This window comes from Microtus pennsylvanicus, chromosome 11 (genome assembly GCF_037038515.1).
Source record: "Microtus pennsylvanicus isolate mMicPen1 chromosome 11, mMicPen1.hap1, whole genome shotgun sequence".
In the NCBI taxonomy this organism is placed as follows: Eukaryota; Metazoa; Chordata; class Mammalia; order Rodentia; family Cricetidae; genus Microtus; species Microtus pennsylvanicus.
The window spans coordinates 21356788-21380623 of record NC_134589.1 but is presented as its reverse complement, the minus strand read 5'-3'; the positions used below and the strand labels follow the sequence as shown (position 1 = coordinate 21380623).

Below are 23836 nucleotides of genomic sequence, written 5' to 3'. Positions count from 1 at the left end.
TGCCTACTTTAGTCTTACAACCCAAATGCTGGAATTATAGGCATGTGCCTACCAAACCCAACATGTTCTTACATTTAATCCAAATTAAATTTAACATTGCCATATTAAGTAATCAGCTAAACACACAAATTACATAAATGATATCATCAACATGATAAACCTATTAGGAGAATAGATTACTATTAAGACTTTCAATGTAAGCATTTTTATGCCCATGTCAGAAATAGATTATTAGAAATGATGCTTAAAAAGTATTCCTAATTAGTCCCAGGACAACCAGAACTATACAGTGAAACCCACTAACAAAACAATAAAAATTTCAGCAATCTTGTTACCAATGAAGAAATACTTCACAATAATTCTGCTTCTTTAGAAATAAGAATGTAATACCTACCTGGCAGGGTGGTTTCCTGGGGCAAGGCTTACCCACACACTCTGGATGTGCTGACCCTTGCGATTTCCCCCAGTTGGGGAAACTTGACTGCATAGTTTATGGTAGCAGGCGACCGCATTCACAGTCTCCCCTAAAAACTATGTTGTTTATTATGAAAACTTGATTTCTGACCAACAGAATCGAATCGAAGACCCAGATACCAGTCCACACACTTATGAACATTTGAGTTTTGACAAAGAAACAAAAAATATAAAATGGAACAAAGAAAGCATATTCAACAAATGGTCCTGGCATAACTGTGTATCAACATGTAAAAGAATGAAAATAGACCCATAGCTATCGCCTACACAAAACTCAAGTCCAAATGCATCAAAGACCTCAACATAAAGCCAGCTACACTGAAAACTTGGTTTCTATCCTTTACAAATGGGTGTATGCCTTTAATCCCTACTGAGCCAAATAAGCAAATATATTATACAATCTATTGTAACAGCTTTGGGGAAGTGCACCTCTCACAGTGTTAAAAATCTTCCTTCTAGGCCCTGAAGGATACCACTTTTGTTTTGTTTGAGACAAGGTCTCACCAGTTAGCCCTGGCTGGCCTGAAACTTGCTTTGTAGATTAGAATGGCCTGAACTCAAAGTAATCCACCTGCTTCTGGCTCACAAGTACTGGGATTAAAGGTGTGTGCCATCATGCCCCCCAAATGACCACTTTTGAAGTCATCTTTTTGAGATCTTATACATCTGAACTGTCAAGCCTTATGAATATGTTTGGAGAAAAACAATGAAATAATTCCTAACGGAGTATTTCTTTTTTATTTATATTATGAAATACTTGGTAAGCAATTATTTCATGTTCGCATATATATTCCAATTAATTTTTTTAAGATTTTATTTATTTTTATTATGTATAGAAAGTCTGCCTCCAAGTATACCAAGGGTGCCAGATCTCATTACAGATGGTTGTGAGCCACCGTGTGGTTGCTGGGAATTGAACTCAGGTCCTCTGGAAGAACAGTCAGTGCTCTTAACCACTGAGCCATCTCTCCAGCCCGTTCCAAATAATTTTTAAAATGCCTCTCAACTTAAAAGATTAGCTTAAACAGAACATGCCAACACCGTGCCTATAATTGGAGACACAGCCATGAGGAGGACATGGATCTTTCCCTCTCGGGTTGAGGAACAGACAAATTCAAATCCTAATGCTGCAGATACGCGACAAGGGTCATCCTTAAAGCCATAAACTGAATTCCTTCCAAAATAGCCATGTACCTATGCCTTCAGCGGTTCTTTGTTTTATAAATGTGGTTTGCTTAAATATTTGTGTCTGTCTAAAACTTGGTAGGCAATAGATAGAGATAAGATCTCCATGCTTTCAAGGAACTTGTGATTGGCAAAACTTAGATGCAACCATTAAAATATAATAAATATAGACACGGAAGTATAAACTTCCATGCCTCCAATAATAGGTACAGTGTTTCGCATATCCTATTACAGCTAATTTTTGTTTGTTTGTTGTTTGCCTAGACAAGATTTCTCTGTGTAGTCTTGGCCTTCCTGGAACTCAATGTGTAGTCCAGGCTGACCTCAAACTCACAGAAATCCACCTGCCTCTGCCTCTCAAGTGCTAGGATTAAAGGTGTGTACCACCACTGCCCCATCAGTTTTAAGTAGTTTTTTAAATTGAGAGATATGCTGAACATTAACTGAAGCATATATGACACTCAAGAGAAAATCCGAGTGTGTTTCAAGGAAACAATCAGTGTCGTTTTCCCCTTTTTTGGTGTTTTGAAACAGCCTCACTCTGTAGCCCTGGCTGTCCTGGAACTCACAATATAGTTCAGACTGGCCTTGAGTGCAGAAATCATCCTGCCTCTGCCTCCTGAGTACTGGGACTAAAGGCACGCACCACCATATCTGGAAACCAAAGCATTTGAACATTGGGTGTCATTGGGAATCATCAGACCTCTTTTTGAAAAACTTAAATTATTACATTTTTGTTCAGTGTGTGTGTGTGTGTGTGTGTGTGAGAGAGAGAGAGAGAGAGAGAGAGAGAGAGAGAGAGAGAGAGGGAGGGAGGGAGGGAGGGAGAGAGAGAAAGAGAGTTCATGCTAGAGACAAGTGTTGAGATCAGATGACCTTGCAGGATTTGGTTCTCTTCTTCCACCGAGAGAGAGAGAGAGAGAGAGAGAGAGAGAGAGAGTGAGTTCATGCTAGAGACAAGTGTGGAGATCAGATGACCTTGCAGGATTTGGTTCTCTTCTTCCACCATGAGGGTCTGGGGACATTGAACTCAGGTTATTAGACTTGGCCACAGGTGTCAGAACACATTAAGACATCTCACAGCTCCAAACAGGTCTCTCGGGGGGAGAATATCGAGACACTAAAAACAAGAGTGAAGTCGAAAGTAAAGACGTGAGTGAGAGGAACGCCCATGAGCATCTACCTGGGAATTTGAATGCCAAGCCAAGCCACCATGGTGATGACCGTGGGGCTGAGCAGTGCTCTCAGACAGCACCACCTGAAGGGCTGGCTGATATCACTTCTGAGTCCACAGCTACTGAGTCAGCAAGTCAGAAGCACAGCTGAGAACCCACATCTTTAGAGGTCCCAGGTACCAGGTATATGCCGGTAATTCCAGGACTCGGGAGACTGAGGTAGGAAAATGAGGAGTTTGAGGTCAGCCTGGCTCTACATGGAAAGACCCTGTTTCAAATATAAAAAGCCATATAATCTCTCAAAATGACTAACTCAAAAATATATCGACCAAGATCCATAGTTTTATTTAGAATATCATAAAGGGTGAGACTCTTAGGAGACTCTTAGGACAAAGGAAGTGGCTCTAAAATATTCAAATTCAAAAGTTTAGAGTTTAGACAAAAACAATGTATTTTAAACTCTAATCCTACTAGAGTTATAATATGAATTATAGTCATATTAGAAACCTAATAGCTAAGCAAAGCAATATTTCCCTTTTATGTTTCCTAGGGATTTATCCTGCAATAAAATACGCTATATTGAAAGAAGGACATTTGAGTCATTACCTTTTTTGAAGTATATGTAAGTTACAAATTTAACCCGTTCATATTTGAATTTTAATCACCTTTGTGATGTTTTGATATCTGACTTGTAACTTCACTAGTAGGCAATAAGCTAGACTCAAAAAAAGACAAGTATTGCATTTTTATTTGTTTGTTTGTTTTGGTGATAGGACAAGCCTGCTAAGCAAGTGTTCTGCCAATGACCTGCATTCCTAGATTTTATGTGTGTGTGCTAAAAATAGAAGCAGCACTATGCAGAGTGAGAAGGGAGTCTAGAAGGATGAAGAACAGAGAGGATACTGGGATAAAGAAAGCTAAAACATCACGTTTTTCTAAAGTGTGTGTGTGGTGTGTGTGTGGTGTGTGTGTGTGTGTGTGTGTGTGTGTGGTGTGTGTGTGTGGTGTGTGTGAGTGTGTGTGTGTGTGTGTGTGGTGTGTGTGTGTGTGTGTGTGTGTGTGTGTGTGTGTGAAGACAGGAAAGTAAGGCTGATGTAGGAGGGAGGACACCAGCAGAGTGGAGTGGAGAGCGGGGGAACAGGAAAGATCAAAGTACAATGAGAGACAGTTATGTATATAAAATTGTCAAGATGAAATCCATTATTTAGTACAATAACTAAAACTTTACTGCAAGTGAAAAGTCATAAAAATTTTATGCCAAATCCTTTTAGTCTGTAATCAGGACGAATAAGAGAATTCTGCTGAGTCAGAGTGCGTAGTGACAGCGCCAGTTCTCTTTCAGTGCAAAGGTTCAGCCATGGCAATGGTGGGTAAGATACTGCCGTCAAGTGCCAGACACCATAGCTGTTCCTCAATATCCCCCAGCATATAGGACAAACCTGCATGTCAGAGATGCTAAAAACCCTCCCTTAGAGAAGCAGAAATCACTGACAAAAATGCTGAGCCTTTACTGTGGCTAATGTATTCCATATGTAAATACGTATGCTGAGCATTTACTGTGGCTAATGTATTCCATATGTAAATACGTATGCTGAGCATTTACTGTGGCTAATGTATTCCATATGTAAACATGTATGCTGAGCATTTACTGTGGCTAATGTATTCCATATGTAAATACGTATGCTGAGCATTTACTGTGGCTAATGTATTCCATATGTAAACATGTATGCTGAGCATTTACTGTGGCTAATGTATTCCATATGTAAATATATATGCTGAGCATTTACTGTGGCTAATGTATTCCATATTCCATATCTAAATATGAAAGTATAAATTATAAGCCAGTATCGTCCTCAGATTTTTTTAGCAACTGGAGTAAGTATTGAATTTATGTTTAATTACATATAAATTAGAATCACCAGAAATGCAAATGTTCTAAAGAGTATCTTTTCATTGACTTATGTCTCTTTTTTTGCATTATTTTAGCAACCTTGGGTGCAATCTACTCACTGAACTGAGCTATGGAACATTTCAAGCATGGCATGGAATGCAGTTTTTACAGAAGCTGTAAGTGCAGTAGAAAGTAAATACTTATTTGTGTGTTAAAACCCATGCAGATTCCCCAACTGTAAACCCTGTGTGAATGTGGGTAGTTTGTCCCATTCATTCTTTTCCAATGAGGACACTAAGGCACAGGAGGGCAGGAGACTTGTGTAAATTACAGGACACGATGAGCTTTCCTCATCCTGACCTTCAGCACGGGCACCACAAGTAACACCACGTGAGTAACACTGAGAGGTATCGTCATGGCGCCCTCGTGCTGTGGCTCTCATGTGTGATGTTGTTTTTGGAAACCCGCTTGTGAGTTTCACTCTGATTCCCTCTCCCATGCACAGTTCCCAGCTGCTTGAATGGATGCCACATAGAGGTGCAAAGAGCAAAGATTAACACCAACTCCTCCAGGGAGCAAAAGGTAGAGGTGCTTTCCCAGAAATGGAAAGCTGAAAATTTGCCTGAGGAATTCTCCCCTCCTTATCCAGAACATTATTTCTCAGGATGCATATGCCTCTGAAGTCATGCATTATCTGTGGGTAACAGGCACCTTGGCAGCCTGGATAAGAAGAGGGCATCTGCATCTGCATTAAGCTATATGGCTGAAAATATCCATAAAGAAAATTTGTTGCTCTATCCTGGCTCTATATAATACTTTTCTTCCTCAAGAAGAAAGTGAATTTTATTAGCTTTTATCTAAAAATCTGTGTTTGTCAGGCATTGTGGCATATGCTTAAATACCAGCAGTTGCACTCAGGAAACAGAGGCAGGAGGATCATAAGTTGGAAGGAGTCTTGGACTAACAGTAGACTCGTGTCAAAAACAAAACAAAGCAAAAAATCCCACTTTGTGTGACATTCAGTGGCCAGGAGGGCATTATAAACTCAAGAGGGATTTTCTGCTCTGGATCTGAGTTTGGGCGGCTGTAACCTGTCTGGTAGGTCAGAAACCCAGATTCACAGTTGGTTCCCATGGGAGGACGGGTTTGTGGTGTGCCGGGGCTGGATGAACTGTTCTGTAAATGTTCCTTGTAGCAGTCTCCCCTCTGCAGAACGATTTGCTGACTCCTAACTTGGGGGAAAGGAACCAGAGGGTCTGGCGGGTTAGGAAAGACTCATGCAGGCGCATGGACTTGTTATCTCTAGTTTGTGTTCATCTTGGCAGAAAGGGAGTTTGCTTCCTTGTGTTGAGATGAGCAGAGCTAACTGGTTTTGGACATTGATAGTCACATCGTGTTATCTGAATGGAACAATGGTACCTCTCAGAATTCAGTCACCATCACAGATTGGCTCAGTGAGGCAAGCATAGTGTGTGCTTGTAAGCCCAGCTGCTCAGATGCTGAGGAGGGAGGATGTCTTGAGCCCAGGAGTTCAAGGCTGACCTGGGAAGGATAGTGAGAACTCATTAAAAAAAAAGAAAAACAACTTGACAACAATTGTTGGCAGAGGCTGCTTATTCATTTCCTGGCTGCCCAGACCCAAAATAACCACCCAGAAACTGTATTAATAAAAACACTGCTTGACCTATTAGCTTATTCATATTTCTAGCTAGGTCTTATATCTTAAATTAACCCACTTCTATTAATTTGTATCGCCATGTGGTTGTGGTCTACCAGTAAGGTTCCATCCACCGTCCAGTGTCTGTCTCCTGCAGTGGCTACATGGTGTCTCTTCGATTCCGCCTACTCTCTCTTTCTCTGCATGCCCTGTTCTGTGCACCAATAGGCCCAAAGCAGCTTCGTTACTAACCAATGGCATTCACAGCATACGGAAGGGAATCCCACATCATACAAGGGGCACAACCCACCAAGTGTGTGTGGGAGTTTGATCCTTTGTTCGGATCCAACACTCAACTCTTTGTGATAGATAGGGAGTTTTCTTCAGGAAATATCCCACAGTAGGACACAAGCTTCTTGCATCTTTCCAAAGGCAAGTTGCCAAGGGAGAAACCAGGAATCCTGTGACATATAGCACACAGTTCCTGCAGTGTTTGTTAAGCTGAACTTCTGTCCTCCCTGCATTACAAAAGTCTGTACAAAGATCCCAGCCAAAGTAGTTTTGTCTAGGGCTGAATGAAACCTAAGCCCAAGTGCCAAAGTCCTAGCAGCTTCTATATTAATAAACTCTGCTTGTTATTTTTATTTCCCATTAGATAACGGTCAGACCTCTCAAGATTCACCCCTGGTTTCAGGTACCTACTTGGATACAGCCTCCATGTTACTGACAAGCCCTGATGAAACATGTTAGCGGTACCTTCAGGGTCAGATGCTCTTGAATCTAAAATCCAGGTCAAAGACACACCAAAAGCTCATTAGTTAAGTGCCATTGTCTTATTGACTATAGGAATCATGCCTCTTTCATATGCAAAAAGTTACAAAAAACCAATAGTGGTTGACAATCTATATGGTAAGTACACCCCCTCGCGACTTTAAAGTGCTTCTCCTTCATTTACCTACACAGGTCCAGACCAGTGGCTTGTTTTCAAACATTCTTTTAGTCACTTCATTGCTATTAATAATAAACTCCCTGAAGGATTTCACTAGACAGAAGAGCTACACATTATTCAGCCTGAGCATATTCACGTGGTTGTAGGAAGAAGACCATTTATTGGTTCCCAGCTGCTCAGCCCCAGAATAATCACACAGAAACAATATTATTTAAATCACTGCTTGGCTCATTAGCTCTAGCTTCTTATTGGCTAACCCTTACATATTAATTTAACCCATCTTCACTAATCTGTGTATCACCATGTGGTAGTGGCTTACCAGCAAAGTTTTGGCATTTCTGACCCTGGCAGTGGCTCTATGTCTTCTCCTAGACTCCGCCTCCTTTCTCCCATTATTCAGTTTAGTTTTCCCTGCCTAGCTCTGTTCCCCTGTAGCTCTGCTATAGGCCCAAAGAAGTTCCTTTATTAAGCAATGACATTAGCAGCATACAGAGGGAAATCCTACATCACTGGGTAGTTTGTCTGCAGCCCATCAATGCTATTCCAATAGCTTAACCCTGAAAGGAAAATTCAAGTTTTATCCCTACTGAAGTGTCTACCCACTCTTAAAAATATCCATGCAGTAAATGGCCATAAATTGGGCCCAGTAATACTCTAGTGCTTCTTTCTAGCCCCCTAGCATTGATTTCCTATGGGAAACTATTCATGTCCAACAGTTTGCTTCTGGGGCTGGAGAGATGACTTGGTGGTTCAAAATACATGTTGCTCTTTCAGAGGACCTGGGTTTGATTCCCAGTACCCACATCCTAGCTCACAACTGTCTGTAAACTCCAGTTCCAGGGGAACCAATGCACTCTTCTGACTTCTGCATGTAGTGCACCTTCATACATGCAGACATAAAACTCATACACATAAACTAGTAAGTCTAAAAAATTGAATATTTTTTTAAAAAGTTGCTCCTTTCAGGACACAATCCTCCCTTTGGTTTTCACAGTATCCTGGCAGCTGCTTCTTACATCAAAATGCAAAAACATTAAAGATGCAAAGAGCAACTCAAGCCTGTCCTTTGGGATGATTTAGGCAAGTTGTTTAATTTGTAACCATGCAGCAGTTCTGAAAGGGTCACATCAAACATTGTGATAGCTTTCCTCGCTCTGTGGCATCCTATTCTTCCCACTGGTGTGGGAAGGCACCCTCTCTTGCAATCCTAGTAATTCTCCCTCTGCCTATAACAAATTTTTGATGCCTACATTCATGAGATTTTTTTTTGTTCTAGGCACTATATAAAAAACTGAAACAAATGAAGTAGTGCCAAAAGAATTGGGCATGTGGTACATATTCAATCATGTTACTTTATTTTCACTCTTCCCAAAACTCTTGCAGTGAAACCATTAACAAGCAGCAGGACCACTAAGAGACTGTGTCTTCTGGGCAGCTTCACTCAGCTTGTTGTGCATTGTTCTCTTATCATGAAGTTGACTTCTACTTCTAATTGGACCTGTGGTGGTTTGAAGAAAATGCCCAGCAAAGGGAGTGGCACTATTAGGAGGGGTGGCTTTGTTGGAGGAGGTGTGGTCTTGTTAGAGAAAGTGTGTCACTGTGGAGGCAGGCTTTGAGGTCTCATGTCTGCTCAAGCCATGCCCAATGGGATAGTTCACTTCCTGTTGCCTGTAGATCAAGATGTAGAGCCCTCAGCTCCTTCTCCAGCACCATGTCTGCCTGCACGCTGCCAACTCCCACCATGATGATCTTGGACTAAACTGAAATATTGTAAACCACCCAATTAGTTTTCCTTTGTTAGAGCTGTCATGGTCCTGGTGTCTCTTCACAGTGATAGAAACCCTAACTAAGACTGGACCTATGAAGCAGAGAGCTGTGTTTCTTTCTAAGAAATTTGTGGGGGCTGGAGAGATGGCTCAGAGGTTAAGAGCATTGACTGCTCTTCCAAAGGTCCTGAGTTCAATTCCCACAACCACATGGTGGCTCACAACCATCTGCAATGGGGTCTGGTGCCCTCTTCTGGCCTGCAGGCATACACACAGACAAAATACTGTATACATAATAAATAAATAAATAAATATTTTTTAAGGAGATAAATTTGTGTACTTGTAGAGCTCCTGGGCATACTAGTATCTGTCATCCCCAGGGTTCCTACCTCTGGCCCGTTGTAGATACAAAGTCACTAGTGCTGAGTTACCTGCTCTGTCTAGGCCCCTTCTAGATGTCTTTGAATCCTACTCTACTTGATAAGGAAAATGCTACTAAAAGAATTCAGATTGCAGGCTCATCTTATTTACCTCTCTTCACTAGAAACTTACAGACCCAGAGTTTGAACCCAGATCCTGCTGGCTCAAGCCACCTTTGCCTGTTCTTCACGGCCATCTTCCTCATGGCAAGTTTAAGCATCGTGACTCTCAGCACTGCGATTAAGATTCCAGCTCAACATTCCTGATTTCTTGGAATCTACTTGTATAACACAGAATCCCACACTGAGGAGTTTCATATGGGGAGGCATGTTCTCAAGCTCATGGGCCTTGTAGATGAAGAAAAGAAAGGATTTTTTTCTTTTTTCTCATACTTCATGCATGCTGGATCAGGGTCTGGGTCCCTCTGTTTATTTTCTTTGACCATCTTCTAAGGAACCTACTTTCCTTCCTGCCTGCCTGCCTGCATGCCTCTGGGATTCTAGTAATGGTGCTTTTGGAGGCAGCCTTAGTTTCCCCTTCTACATGTGCAGAACTCCAAGATCAGCCAGGGGTGAACTTCCTCCCATATTCTTGGGTTGTTTTCTATGGATGCTTAAGCATACGTACATGTGCCTGACTCTCCAAATTCCCAGGAGAGTGCTTGTGGCCTTCTGTTTCCCAAACTCTCATACGAGCATCTCAAAGTTCCTATGGACATTGTGTTCCTCTGCTTTCCCATCAGTTCTATTGCTTAGGCTCTTTGTTATCTCTACTGTCCTCACGTAACTGCCTCATTTAAAACACTTGCCTGCAATCGTTTTCCAGAAGTATCTTCTGGGGAAGTTTCTAGAACTAGCAAATTCTTAGTCAGGTCAAATACAGACAAATCTAGTCTCACTAGGAGCCACCAATTCCTGGGGTCAAGGCTTTGCAGGAACTGCAGCTCCATTCTGCTCCTGCTAGTAGTGGGGCCGTGGGCTGTTTTGTAAGGTTACCATGGAGTTCAGATGAGGAATGATATAGGGCAAGTTAAAAATGATACAAATCTTGGTGTTCTTACAGAAATTGAGTTGGGTTTTTTTTAATTAATGATTCTGGAGTGCGATAAGCCTTTGGTTAAATTGCCACAGTTTGATAATTCATTGTTTTATGGGGGATGAACTCTGATGTCCTTACTCAACTGTTTTCATTAAGGTCAACATGTTGTCATAGTTTTTAATCTCTAAAGTCTCAGTGACAATGGCTAATTAAATGTTAATCTTGGGACATGATTAGGGAAAAGGAAAACAAGGAAACTATAACTCTTCTAGAAGCATTCACAAATGAGCACGAGGTTTACACAGTTAACTTCTAAGCCATGGTAATGCTTACATTAGTAATCCCAGCACATGGTAGGTAAGGTCAGGAGATCAGAGTAAAAAGGACATCCTGAGCTGTATAGTGAGTCCAATATTTAGTACTATTTAGTCATTCTTATAATTTATATTTCAACTGTTTAACCTTTGCTTGCTTAGTTTGCATATGCCATGGTGTAAGTAAGTGGAAGACAACTAGATTCAGTGACTGAAATATGGTTGTCAAGTTGGCAGTAATCCCCTACCTGCTAACTGCCATTTGCACCGACTGGCCAGTCCAGAAAATTGTGTTTTAAAAGTTCTCCAGAAAGAACGTAATCAAACGGCATGTGGTGGTGGTGGTGCACACCTTTAATCCCAGCACTTTGGAGGCAGAGAAAGGCGGATCTCTGTGAGTTCAAGGCCAGCCTAGTCTACAGTGGGAGTGCCAGGCAGCCAGAGCTACACAGAGAAACCCTGCCTTGAAAAACAAAGCAAAAAAGAATATGGTCAAAATATGTTGTATGAGCTAGAGTAGTGGCCGTAGCTCACGAATAACACACACCACCTGTGCATGAAGTCCTGGGTTCAATCACCACCACTGTCAAAAAATAAATAAAGGGGAAAGGCTATGGTTAGGTGTGGAGATGGCTCAGCAGGTAAAAACTCTTGCTTCACAAGCTGGATGACCTAAGTTTGGTTCCTGGAACCCAGCGGAAGGAGAAAACAGACTGACACATCCATAGGCTTGCTCAGTCTGTGCTGATCAAGAGCACAGGAACAATATGTCATGGAGGCTGATTGTGACAGCAGCCTGGCTGTGGCTCCTCTAACAGTCTTCTGTTTCTCCTCCAAATCCAGGGAAATTGTCCTATTATTTTTCTTAGTGAACTAACTACAAAGCATTTTATATTTCTAAAAATTGACAAATACCTTGAATTATGGGTGACATTAAAAATAGCCTTTCCTTATAGCATGAATAATAAAAACACAGAGACAGATATTGGGGTTCAACCTGAAGATTAGAAAAACAAAGCAGCTAGCCACTGGCGCTTAGCTCCACCTCAGCATGAAATGGTGGTCCTGCCTCCGGGAATCCTCAGAATGAGCCTGAGCCTGAGCCTGAGACCTGTCTCCTCCCATCTTATATTCCTCTCTAGGGCTGGGATTAAAGGTGTGCACTACTACTGCCCGGCTTCTATGGCTAACTAGTGTAGCTATGGGATTAAAGGTGTGTGTCACCACTGCCTGGTCTGTAAGGCTGACCAGTGTGGCTATTTTACTCTTTGATCTTCAGGCAAGCTTTATTTATTAAAATACAAAGGAAATATCACTATGTTACCCATTTTTGTCTAAAACAAAAAGGCTATAATTAATATAAGAAAAACTATATACAGTAAGTACAATGATTCTATGCAATATGTACAGGCAATAAATACATCAACTGTAACAACAGGCGCCTTGTTGGTTCCTGGCCACTTAGCCCCAAAATAATCACATAGAAACTGTATTAATTAAATAACTGCTTGGCCTATTGGCTCTAGCTTCTTATTGGCTAACTCTTACATATTAATTTTAACCCATTTCTATTAATCTGTGTATCACCATGTGGCAGTGGCTTACTGGGTAAAATTTTGGCATCTGTCTCTGGCAAGGCTTCATGGCTTCTCTCTGACTCCGCCTCCTTTCTTCCAGCATTCAGTTTAGTTTTCCCCACCTAACTAAGTTTCATGTCAGGTGGCTCTTCTGACATGAAACAGAGATTTTGGATTTCACTTTAAAAAGCATGCTTGGGTTGAGGGAAGGAGAGCCACAGTCCAACTCCAAAGCCAACTTTAATCTTTAATTAGTCTGAGGTTATCAAAAGACTTTTCATTATATTTCTAAAGAGAATAACAGAAATAAATATTTGGGAATATTCATAAAATTTTATCATGTTGGAAATGTGATATACCAATAGGTCAATTTACTCTTTTTTGAGACATTTTTTCTGGATGATTTGTCTTTGTTTCTCCAGATGTCTCATTTGTCCAGTGGTCTTCAGATTTCTTACCTGGATACCTTTATTTTCCTGAAAAGACAGGAACAAAACCCTTCTGCAACTCTAATTTTGGAGAGACTCCCTATTGGCAAGTTCAAGCTGATTAAATGAAAAGCATTTGACAGTTTTATAGGTTGGTGTAATGGCATAAACTAATGCAGACAGATTGTAAAAATATATATACAGCTTTAATGGAGAAATAGACTTATAGAACCACCGTTCCCGTGGAGACCAGGAAAGCAGAAGCAAGCGCTGGGAGCACGCTCTCCAGATTTATAGGTAAACATTAGCCCGAGGCGAACACGCCCCCTAAGGGGCGGGACATATATCTACATCTCCCCCTTTTGTCTAAATAAGACAGAACTAAACCAAATACAACTATATACAATAATAACAAATAATAAATGTAACAAACAATATTGAGAACAAAAGTTTTGCTAAACATTCTATCTCAAGGAGTCTAAATAATGTAGAGAGTAACTACAATTATATAATCTTCAACTTCGTCAAAGATCTGAGAAGGGAATAAATATTACTTAACAAACGAGATATATCCAAAATGTGCAACAATTGACAGAGACAACTGACTACCTGAGCAATCACCCAAAGTCTCGTTTGCAATGTTGAGTCAACCAACTTTGGCTAAGGCCTAACATAACTGACATACCATTATTAAAGGCAAGGAACTTTTCAAAACTATCTTACCCTGTCTTGGCAGGATATGACAGTCCTGTTTTATCCATTGATGCATGCTCTGTATCTCTGTCAGTGGTTGAGGTATAGGCATTTCTTTGCCCAAAGGCCAGTTCTGCCAAAAAGAAAGGCTCCAGGTGGAGTGTCTTTGGTGCTCAACATTCTCTCGGGAATAGAGCAGTGTTGCCAGGAGCAATTGTGTCTCACTATCACGAAACTCTGAGTTAGATTAAAGGCCATTTTCTACAGTTCTTTGAAGAGGTTGAAGATTATCTATCTATACTGAGTATAATCTCTATATATCTAGAGAACCTAATTAGTCTAATTATAAATGACAAACTTAGATGACTATTATCTATATAATTCTCAATATCTATCTAACTTAAAGACTAAGACAATAAACAACTGTGTAACAAATGAGGATAATGACCTCCAAATATAAACACTGTACAAATATACATTGCAATATGGTAAATATATATCAATACACAAACATTGTATAAGTATCTTAATCAGAGGTAGAAATGTACACTGCAATATGGTAAATATATACAATATATATATATCAATACAATATATGTCAATACATAAAAATATTTTAAACAGAGGTAGAAACATGCATGCATACAATAGTCAATATAATTTAACTTTGTATCAATATACAAGAATCAATACCAATATATTTGTCTAAAAGCAGTAACTCACAATTATAAATCTATTATCCCATCATTCCCCCTTTTTATCCAAAATGATCCCTGAGCTTATAAAATTCCTTTCCCAACCTCCAAACCCCTAAATGATGTCCCTAAATCCAGGGGCAAACTTTACTGGGAGAGGGGACGTCGTCCTCTAGAATTACTTCCAGCTGTTATGGGGGCGATGTTCTTTCTGGGAGATTCTGTGAAAGTAAAATGATGGTTAAATTTCAAGATCAATGTCTTTTAAAATTGCAAATAGTCTCTGAGTATTTTGTGGAGGTCTGGCCAGAATGTTGTACAAGATGTGCACCATTTCAGCTAACCACGTTGGGATCATCTTGTGCAGCTGGTACCCAAAACAGGTCTTGTAGTAGCGCTATCAGTATCATGACGTCATATCAACCAGATAGAGTTGTTGTTGTGGGGCCCCATCTTCTTCCTGGAAACTTCAAATGTCACTTTAGGAAAAACTCATTGTTCATTGTGAAAAACTTAAATATTATTCATATAGACATATATAGACATATATATATATATTCAATGAAAGGCATGACAGATATAGTCAATGAAATGTATGATAGATATGAAGAAAAGCAAAGATGTTTTCTAAACTTACATTTCTTTCTGTCCCATATCATGGCTCTTGACATGAGACAGAAACTCCAGAAACTCTGGGTTTTTCTCTTACTAACAGGCTTGGAATTAGAGAGGGACTGAGCCAGAGTCCAACTTCAAAACCAGCTCTACATATTTATAAAGAAATGTTTAATAAGACATATATATATATATAATTAATACTTACAAAATGTGTCCATCCATCATTAAATATTCAGTGTCCCTTAATTTCTTTGGAGATGAGTATTTTCCTGTGGAGATAAGAAAAGAACCCTGCCTCCAACCTATCTGTATTTCTTACCATCAGTATGCTCGCCATCCTTATGAAAGAGTTGTTATTTATCTTTTCCAAGTGGCTTCTCTTCTTCAAACCAAACCTTTATTAATTTTGACGGTATCCACAATTTTTCCTCACCTGTGGAGATAAGAGGCAAAACCCCTTCCCCAATGTAGCACATCTCCTGGCTTCCATTGTGAGGTCAGCACATCCTTGAAAAAAAACTGGTTGATTTAGTTCAGTAGACTTTTCCATTATCCAATGTCTTTCTGCAGCCGTTGTTCCCTTCTCATTAGCGTTGAGAAAATTCAAGGTTAACAAAGCATTATGTAACCTATTTCTGGGGGTGTTTTCCACCCCTTTCTGTTTGTTCAACATATCCTTTATAGTTCGAATTGATCTTTCTATGACTATGAATTATTAGATCAGGTGTTATCCCAATAGCTGGTCGTAGACTGGAAATGTCTCCTAACAGTCTTTGAAAGTCATTAAGAGTCCGTAGGCGATCTCTCCTAATTTGTGCCTTTTGTGTCTTAATTTTTTGCAAACCTATTTTATAACCTAAATAATTAACAGAATCTTCCTTCTGAATCTTTTCAGGAGCAATTTGCAATCCCCATTTAGGTAAAAGTATCTTTATTTCTTCAAACAGTCTGTTCAAGGTATCCACGTTTGAATCGGATAACAAAATGTAATGGTATACTATAGATTTGGGAGATTTCTTGCGTATTATTTGCAATGGTTGGTTCACAAAATATTGGCACAGGGAGGGGCTATTTAACATACCCTGGGGGAGCATGGCCCAGTGGTACCTCCTCGAAGGTTGAGAATTGTTATAAGTAGGCACTGTGAAGGTAAATTTTTCTCTATCTTCTTTTTGCAAAGGTATAGTGAAAAAAACAATCCTTTAAATCAATAACTATGAGAGGCCATCCTTTTGGTAATAAAGAGGGCAAAGGAATTCCAGATTGCAGAGGGCCCATAGGTTGAATAACCTTGTTGATGGCCCTGAGATCTTTCACCATTCTCCATTTACCTGATTTTTCCTTGACCAAAAATACAGGAGAATTCCAAGGGCTGGTAGATTCTTCTATATGTCCAGCATCTAATTGTTCTTGTACCAGCTGTTCTAAAGCCTATAACTTTTCCTCAGCTAAAGGCCATTGCTTTTTTCCATATTGGTTTCTCAGTCAACCATTTTAGAGGCAAGGCTGTTGGTATCTCTGAAGGGACATCAATTGCTTGTTCTTGTACAGCCTGAATGGCCGGTTTTCTCTGTTTGTAATATCTTTTAATATTATTCTCAGAAATATAGGCTCTAGAAGTAGCAGGAATGTTAATTTGGGTATTCCATTGTTGTAATGGGTCATGACACCATAAATTCATTGGCAATATTGGCTACACATGGCCTTAATTTTCCTATTTTCCCTCTGGCCCTATACATTCAACCCATTTCATGCTCTGCCTTACTCGAGATAGGGTTCCAATTCCCAGGAGCTGAACATTTACATTCTGAAGAGGCCAATATGGATGCCAAGATTCTGGGGTAATGATACTTACATCAGCACCTGTGTCCAGTAGGCCAGTAATAAAAATGCCATTTACACACACTCTCAGTTTAGGTCTTTGATCATTTATAGAAGTTTGCCAAAACACATGTAACTCATCTTTCTGATCAGTATTGCTTGTAACAGTAGGCATGGGGCTTCCTAATTGTCCTGATGAGGCACGTTCTCTGTAGAAACTGGAAATGACTGAACCATGTTTGCAATGGGGGCCTGTGAGGCTCCCCTTCTCACGTTTACCTTCTGTATCAGGTTGCCTTGTCTATCTCTTGTAGACCTGCATTCATTCATCCAATGTCTGCCTTTTCCACATAATCTACATAAACCTGAAGGCTGAGTCCTCCTATTTCTGTTATTTCTAGAAGATGCATTATTATTATTTCTGAAAATCCATTGTCTACAATTTTTTTCATATGACCCATTTTGCCACAATTAAAACATTTGGTATTCTGGTGTCTCCTTTTACCATTGGAAATTGCTTCTTCTACCCATGCTTCAGTGCCATAATCAAATGTATCAACATTCAGTGTATGCAAGACCCATTCTTCCAAGGGCGCTGATCTGAGCTTTAAAGGCCCCAAAATCCTTTTGCATTCCACATTTGCATTTTCATAAGCCAAAGACTCAATCATTATACGTCTTGCTTCTGGGTCAGATATCCCTATTTGTACAGCCTAAGTTAGTCTTTGTAAAAAGTCACTAAAGGGTTCTCTCTGACCCTGTTTAACTCTGACAAATGATTCCATTCTCTGTCCTGGGTCTTTTACCCTGTCCCAAGCCCTTAAGGCTGCTGTAGTACACATGGAGAGTGTGTTTTCATCCAAATTAGCTTGTTCCTGAGGGTTGGAAAAGAGCCCTTCACCTAGAATTTTATCTAGGGAAATGTCAATTCCCTTTGCTTTTTCCTGCTGTTCTAAAAGTCTAGCCTCTTGCCTGAATAAGCATTTCCATTTTAATTGCGTTCCACTTTCAAGTACCGCAGAGCTCAGCTGGAGCCAGTCTGAGGGGGTTGTTCTGCTTGTCATGGCCAAAGATTTTAGCATCTCTTTAACAAAAGAGGCTTGCATCCCAAAAGTCATGACAGCCTGTTTAATTTCTTTGAGATCATTCATACGGACAGGCTCCCATGTATCTTCCTTGATGACCCTAGGGTTTCTGGAACCAATCACCTTCTCTGTTGTTATTAATGGAAAGGCAGGTAGAGCTGTAGGTAGAGCTTTGTGGAAATTATCCCAGAGAGATTTATCCACAGATGTAGTTAAAATTTGCCTTTCTACTCTTTGCTCTTTTCATCAGAATTTAGATTCCTCAATCTTTTCAATTCTATTCACCATTGCCTTCTGCAATGTCTGAATCTCCTGTCCAGATTTATGTTCCAAAGCCTTCATTGAGGATTCTAAAGTATGAAGTTTGTCCATTAGAGATAACATCTCATCTTTGGACATAATTTTTATGGCATAAACCGTGCCTTCTTGTATTGACAATCTTTCCGCCAATCTGTCATAAGCTTTAGACAAAATCCGAATGTCACATTCAGCAGTTTTGATTCTCTCAGTTAATGTTTCAGTTCCTACAGAAAGGGACTGAAGTTTACGATCCAAATCAGCTGTTCCCTCTTCCATAGTAATGAATTTCTCCTTAATATCAGCCACTAATGTTTCAGTTCCTACAGAAAGGGAGTGAAGCTTACGATCCAAATCATCTGTTCCCTCTTCCATAGTAATGAATTTCTCCTTAACATCAGCCTGTAGCTTTTTAAAATTTTGCTCAGTTGATCGAGTCATGTTAAACAAAGATCTGTTCTCTTCCTGGAGAACTTCAAACTGATTCTTGAGAAGACTGTTGTCATTCTCAATTGTTTATAAGCGTTCAATCTCTGCCTTAAGAATCCTGGATTCGTCTCATAAAGAATTTATCATATTTCTATTATCAAACCATTTAGTGCAAATGTAAACTACGAATCCCAGAAGGATCCATAGATGTGGGGTGATAGACACCTCTCGTAAAATCTCCCACATGGTACAATTAAAAAACCTGTTAAATTCTTGAATAGTAACGTGTTCAGACATTTAATTTATAAAGGAAAAATTTTTTACCTGCAATGATCCGTTCCTGCCAGTGGTGGTCTCTGTGTTTTTGGAGCCTGTCCTTGAACTAGTTCTTGTAGACCAGGCTGGACTCGAACTCACAGAGATCCGCCTGTCTCTGCCTCCCGAGTGCTGGGATTAAAGGCATGCGCCACCACCGCCCGGCCAAGTCACTTTGTATCAGACCAAATCTGCCGCTGTGGTGGCTTTTGTTGCAAAACTGCAGGTACTTGAGCTTCCGCTAATTCAGGCAGTGGGGTTCGGCTCCAAACTTAGCCAAGGCAGGCAGGGAGGGGTTAATTGCTCTGGTGAGTATGGGGGGCAGAATGGGCCTGTGTGGCCGAGTGTGTCTCTGACTTGGCACTGGGGCCGAGTCACGAACTAAAAAACAGCACCCAGGAGCGTGCTGTGTTAGCTAGCAGGCTACGCGCTTGAGTCGGGGGCACAATAGCCCGACATTGGATGCCAAAATGTAACGGTGTAAACGAATGCAGACAGAATGTAAAAATATATATACAGCTTTAATGGAAAAATAGACTTACAGAACCACTGTTCCCGCGGAGACCAGGAAAGCAGAAGCAAGCACTGCGAGCATGCTCACCAGATTTATAGGTAAACATTAGCCCGAGGCGAACACGCCCCCTATGGGGCGGGACTTATCCCTACAGGTTGGTTCTGATTAAATGGCCATGGTGTTTGATGAATTATCAACTCTTCTAATTAAGAGATGTCTCTTGGTCGAAGTGAATCTTTATCAATTTTGATCGTATCTTTTCTTCTCCTGTTGAAAAAAAGCAAAACTCCTTCCCCAGTGTAACACATGTCCTGGTTTCCATTCTGATGTCAACATCTTTAAAGTATAACAGCTGATTTAATTCTGTAGTTTTTTTCCAGTGTCTCTCTGCAGCTGCTGTTCCTTTCTCAAAGTTAATAAAGCATCATTCCATCTATTTCTGGGGTTATTTATCATCCCTTTCTGTTTATTTAACATATCCTTTAGAGTTAGATTTGACCTTTCTATAACTGCCTGTCCTGTAGAATTGTGTGGCATGCCTGTAATATGCTTTATATTATAATAAGAAAAAAACTGTTCCATTTTCTTAAAGACATATGCTGGAGTACTATCTGTCTTTATTTGTGCAGGTATACCCATGATGGCTATAACTTCCAATAAATGTGTGATTATTGAATCAGTCTTTTCTGAACTCAAGGCAGAGTCCCATTGAAGACCTGAATAGGTATCAATGGTGTGATGTACATATTTTAGTTTTCCAAATTCTATACAATGAAACACATCCATCTGCCAGATTTCATTCCTTTGTGTACCCTTTGGGTTAATTCCTGCAGGTAGTGGTGTTTGGTTGTATAAAGAACAAGTAGGTTATTTCCTTATACTTTCCTTGACTTGTTGGCACATGATGGAAAAGTCTTTTTTACTGCCCATTCCTGACTATATCTTGGTAACTGAAAAAATAATGAAATCAATTCTGTATCATCTGGTATAAATTCAGCTGTTTTAATATGTAAAACACTCTTTCTGCATATGGCAAATCGGTAACTATGTTGTGAGGTTCTTTAAAATTCCTTAGTACCATGAGAATAGATTATAGTTTTGATTTTTGGAACAAATCATAGGGGCTTTGGTCCAATTTACTTAAATTTTCTGATTTGCAACCTGCCTTTTCTGATTTATTTGTATCAGTATAGAATGTAAGGGCTCCAGTTATTGGTGTGCCCCATACAATGTGAGAAAGGATCCAGCTAGTTCTCTTGAAAAGTTGAATTCTCTTACTTTCGTGATAGTTGTTGCTAATCTCATCTTTTCAAAAATACTACAAGTTCTTTGCCAGGGTTCACTTAATTCAAATAATTTGTCAATTTCATTAGTATTAAAAGGTACTATAATTTTTTGCTGGGTCTATTCCTGTTAATGGACGAAGTGTTGTCATGAGGTTTATGTCCTGCCCAGTTCCAGCAATCATTAAGTCCCAGAGAAACACACAGAGGTCTATATTGATTGGCCCATTAGCTCAGGCTTCTTATTAACTCTTAATAACTTATATTAGCCCATTGTTCTTGTCTGTGTTAGCCACGTGGCTCAGTACCTTATTTGGCAGTCACATCTTGCTTGCTCTGTGGCTGGGTCACAACTACAGAATGCACTTCACTCTTCCCAGAATTCTCATTGCCCCACACCTACTTCCAGCCTGGTTGTCCCACCTATACTTCCTGCCTGACTACTGGCCAATCAGCATTTACTTAAAATATAATTGACAGAATACAGACCATTGTCCCAAAGCACTCTCCCACCCATCTTTTTTTTAAAGGAACAAGAACTCTCAATCTAATACCCTTTGTTTAGCTTGTCTCTGACCATTAGCCATAACAACTTGTAACCAACATTGTGAACAAATGAAAACATCCATAGTCCATTTTGGGGGGAATGTGGATGTAGTTTCCAGGCTACTTCCTGCTGTTTGGGGGCACTGATAATCTTCTGGGGACCTAAAGAAAATTTAGAATTATCACCAAGTCATGACTGGAGTATCCTGTGAGGCTTGATCATATCAGGCAGCAGTCTTGAATTTGTTTTTGATGAGAACTCAGACATCTGGGCCATCTGTTCCTACCAGATATTTCTCAGGTGGTCTTCCTTGATCAAACCTGATTTTTTCTTACCTCAGAATGAATTCATAGCCTCTCATTTTCTATGGAAACAAAAGCAAAACCTCTTCTCCAAAGTAACATACCTTTTGACTTCAATTTTGAAGTAAAGGTATTTTCAAAATATTTATGTTTTATTAATCCAGCAGCATTTATAAACAATACCTTCTAGCAGCTATTGCTCCTTCCTCAGCAGTCAAACAATTCAAAGAGAACATAATAACATACAGTATCCAGACTCTCTGTGTATATTTCATCTTTATGTGGCTTTATTTTAACCTCTATTTTTTAATTTTTACTTTTAATTTTTGGCTTTTTGAGACAGGTTCTCTATGTGTCTTTTGCTGTTCTGGAACTCCCTCTATAGACCCGGCTGTCATTAAACTCACAGAAATCTGCCTTCCTCTGCCTCCCAAGTACTGGGATTAAAGGTGTGTGCCACCACACCTTGAACTCACAGAGATCTGTCTGACTCTGCCTCCCACGCATTGAGATTAAAGGTGTGTGCCACCATGCCTTGAACTCACAGAGGTCTGCCTGCCTCTGTCTTCCAAGTGTTGGGATTAAAGGTATGTTCCACCATTCCAGCTACTCTCTTTTTTTTATTTTAAGAACTTTAACCTTTTTTTCTCTCTCCCAAGCCTGCATATATTTTTAACACACTGTAAAACATTTAGAGGTTTTCTTCATCTTTAAATCTCTCTTTACTGACCATGTGAGTCTTTAATTTGTTAAACAATATGGAAAGGATTAAAGCCGTGGCTTTGATGGCTGGATCCAGCCCATTCCTTAGATTTCTGAGATTCCAGGCTCATGGTGGAGGTACCAGCTGTAGTCATGTTTATTGGCACAACTCTACGGCATTTTAAGGTCCCTGCCAGCAAGCAAGCTATAGCACCCCAACAACAAATGGCAACCACATGGACAACTGAATCCACATAAAGCCTGAGAGAGCTTTGGAAGTAATTCTAGACAGAAAAGAATAAAGCATGGCTTGTTGATAGCAGCACTTTCTCAGGTGGGCTCTGCTTGCTAGAGGCAAATGTGTCTCATTTAAAAGAGGCTTCCTGACTCAGCTTTAGCTGCAAAACCTTGCAGCTCTTTTAAGAGAGCCTGTCACAAAACACTTAAATGGTGTTGATGAAAAGCTGACTGCATGCTCTTTGGTTTTCAGCCTTAGCAAGAAAAAAGCAGTGTCATTTTAAAATGTCAGCTTTCTAGGCCATCCTGCCATTGCAAACTCTGACTCTTTCAGGCAGAAGGTCCGACTACAGAGCATTTGAGTGTGGTTTGTGAGCACACTGTTGCAGCTTGCTTCCTGGCAGGGGCCTTGTTTTTTTTTTTTTTTTTTTTTTTTGGTTTTTCGAGACAGGGTTTCTCTGTGGCTTTGGAGCCTATCCTGGAACTAGCTCTGTAGACCAGGCTGGTCTCGAACTCCCAGAGATCCGCCTGCCTCTGCCTCCCAAGTGCTGGGATTAAAGGCATGCGCCACCATCGCCCTGCCTGGCAGGGACCTTGAAATGCCATAGAGTTGTGGCAATAAACATGGCTCCAGCTGGTACCTCCACCATGAACCTGGAATCTCAGAAATAAGAAATGGGCTGGATCCAGCCATCAAAGCCACGGCTTTAATCATCTCCATATTGCTTAACAAATTAAAGACTCTTGTGGTCAGAAAAAGAGAGATATATACTGTAAAGATAGATTCAAAGACGAAAAAAACCTCTAAATGGTTTACTGTGTTTAAAAATATATGTAGGCTTGAGAAGAAAAAAAGAAAAAAGCTAGTAGTTGGGTGTGGTGGCATACACCTTTAATCCCAACACTTGGGAGGCAAGTTCAAGGTGTGGTGGCACTTGGTAGACAGAGGCAGGTGTATCTCTGTAAGTTCAAGGACAGCCTGATCTATAGAAAGAGTTCCAGGACTTCCAAAGATACACAGAGAACCTGTCTCAAAAAGCCAAAAATTAAAAATAAAAGAAATAGAGGTTAAAATAAAGCCACATAAAGATGAAAAATATGCAGAAAGTCGGATACTATTTATTATTATGTTGTCTTTGAATTGCTTGACAGCTGAGGAAGGAGCAATAGCTGATAGAAGGTATTTGTTTATAAATGCTGCTGGATTAATAAAACAAATATTTTGAAAATACCTTTACTTCAAAATTGAAGTCAAAAGATATGTTACTTTGGAGAAGAGGTTTTGCTTTTGTTTCCACAGGAAATGAGAGGCTATGGATTTATTCTGAGTTAAGAAAAATCAAGTTTGATCAAGGAAGACCACTTGAGAAATATCTGGTAGGAACAGATGGCCCAGATGTCTGAGTTCTCATCAAAAACAAATT

At 40.0% G+C, this 23836-nt stretch overlaps 1 protein-coding gene across 7 annotated transcripts in view; it reads left to right on the top strand.

Annotated features, from left to right (window-relative positions):
• The window catches only part of LOC142860014 (leucine-rich repeat-containing protein 37A2-like), a 51640-nt gene that overhangs the window by 6876 nt on the left and 20928 nt on the right, over nucleotides 1–23836 (top strand). For 5 of the 7 annotated variants that reach the window (XM_075990701.1, XM_075990703.1, XM_075990698.1 and 2 more), the window contains 2 exons: nucleotides 3385–3456; nucleotides 4821–4901. In XM_075990701.1, the coding sequence (XP_075846816.1) occupies nucleotides 3385–3456; nucleotides 4821–4901 (153 nt within the window). The remainder of the gene's footprint in view (nucleotides 1–3384; nucleotides 3457–4820; nucleotides 4902–23836) is intronic. The other 2 variants (XM_075990705.1, XM_075990704.1) reach the window with 1 other exon arrangement.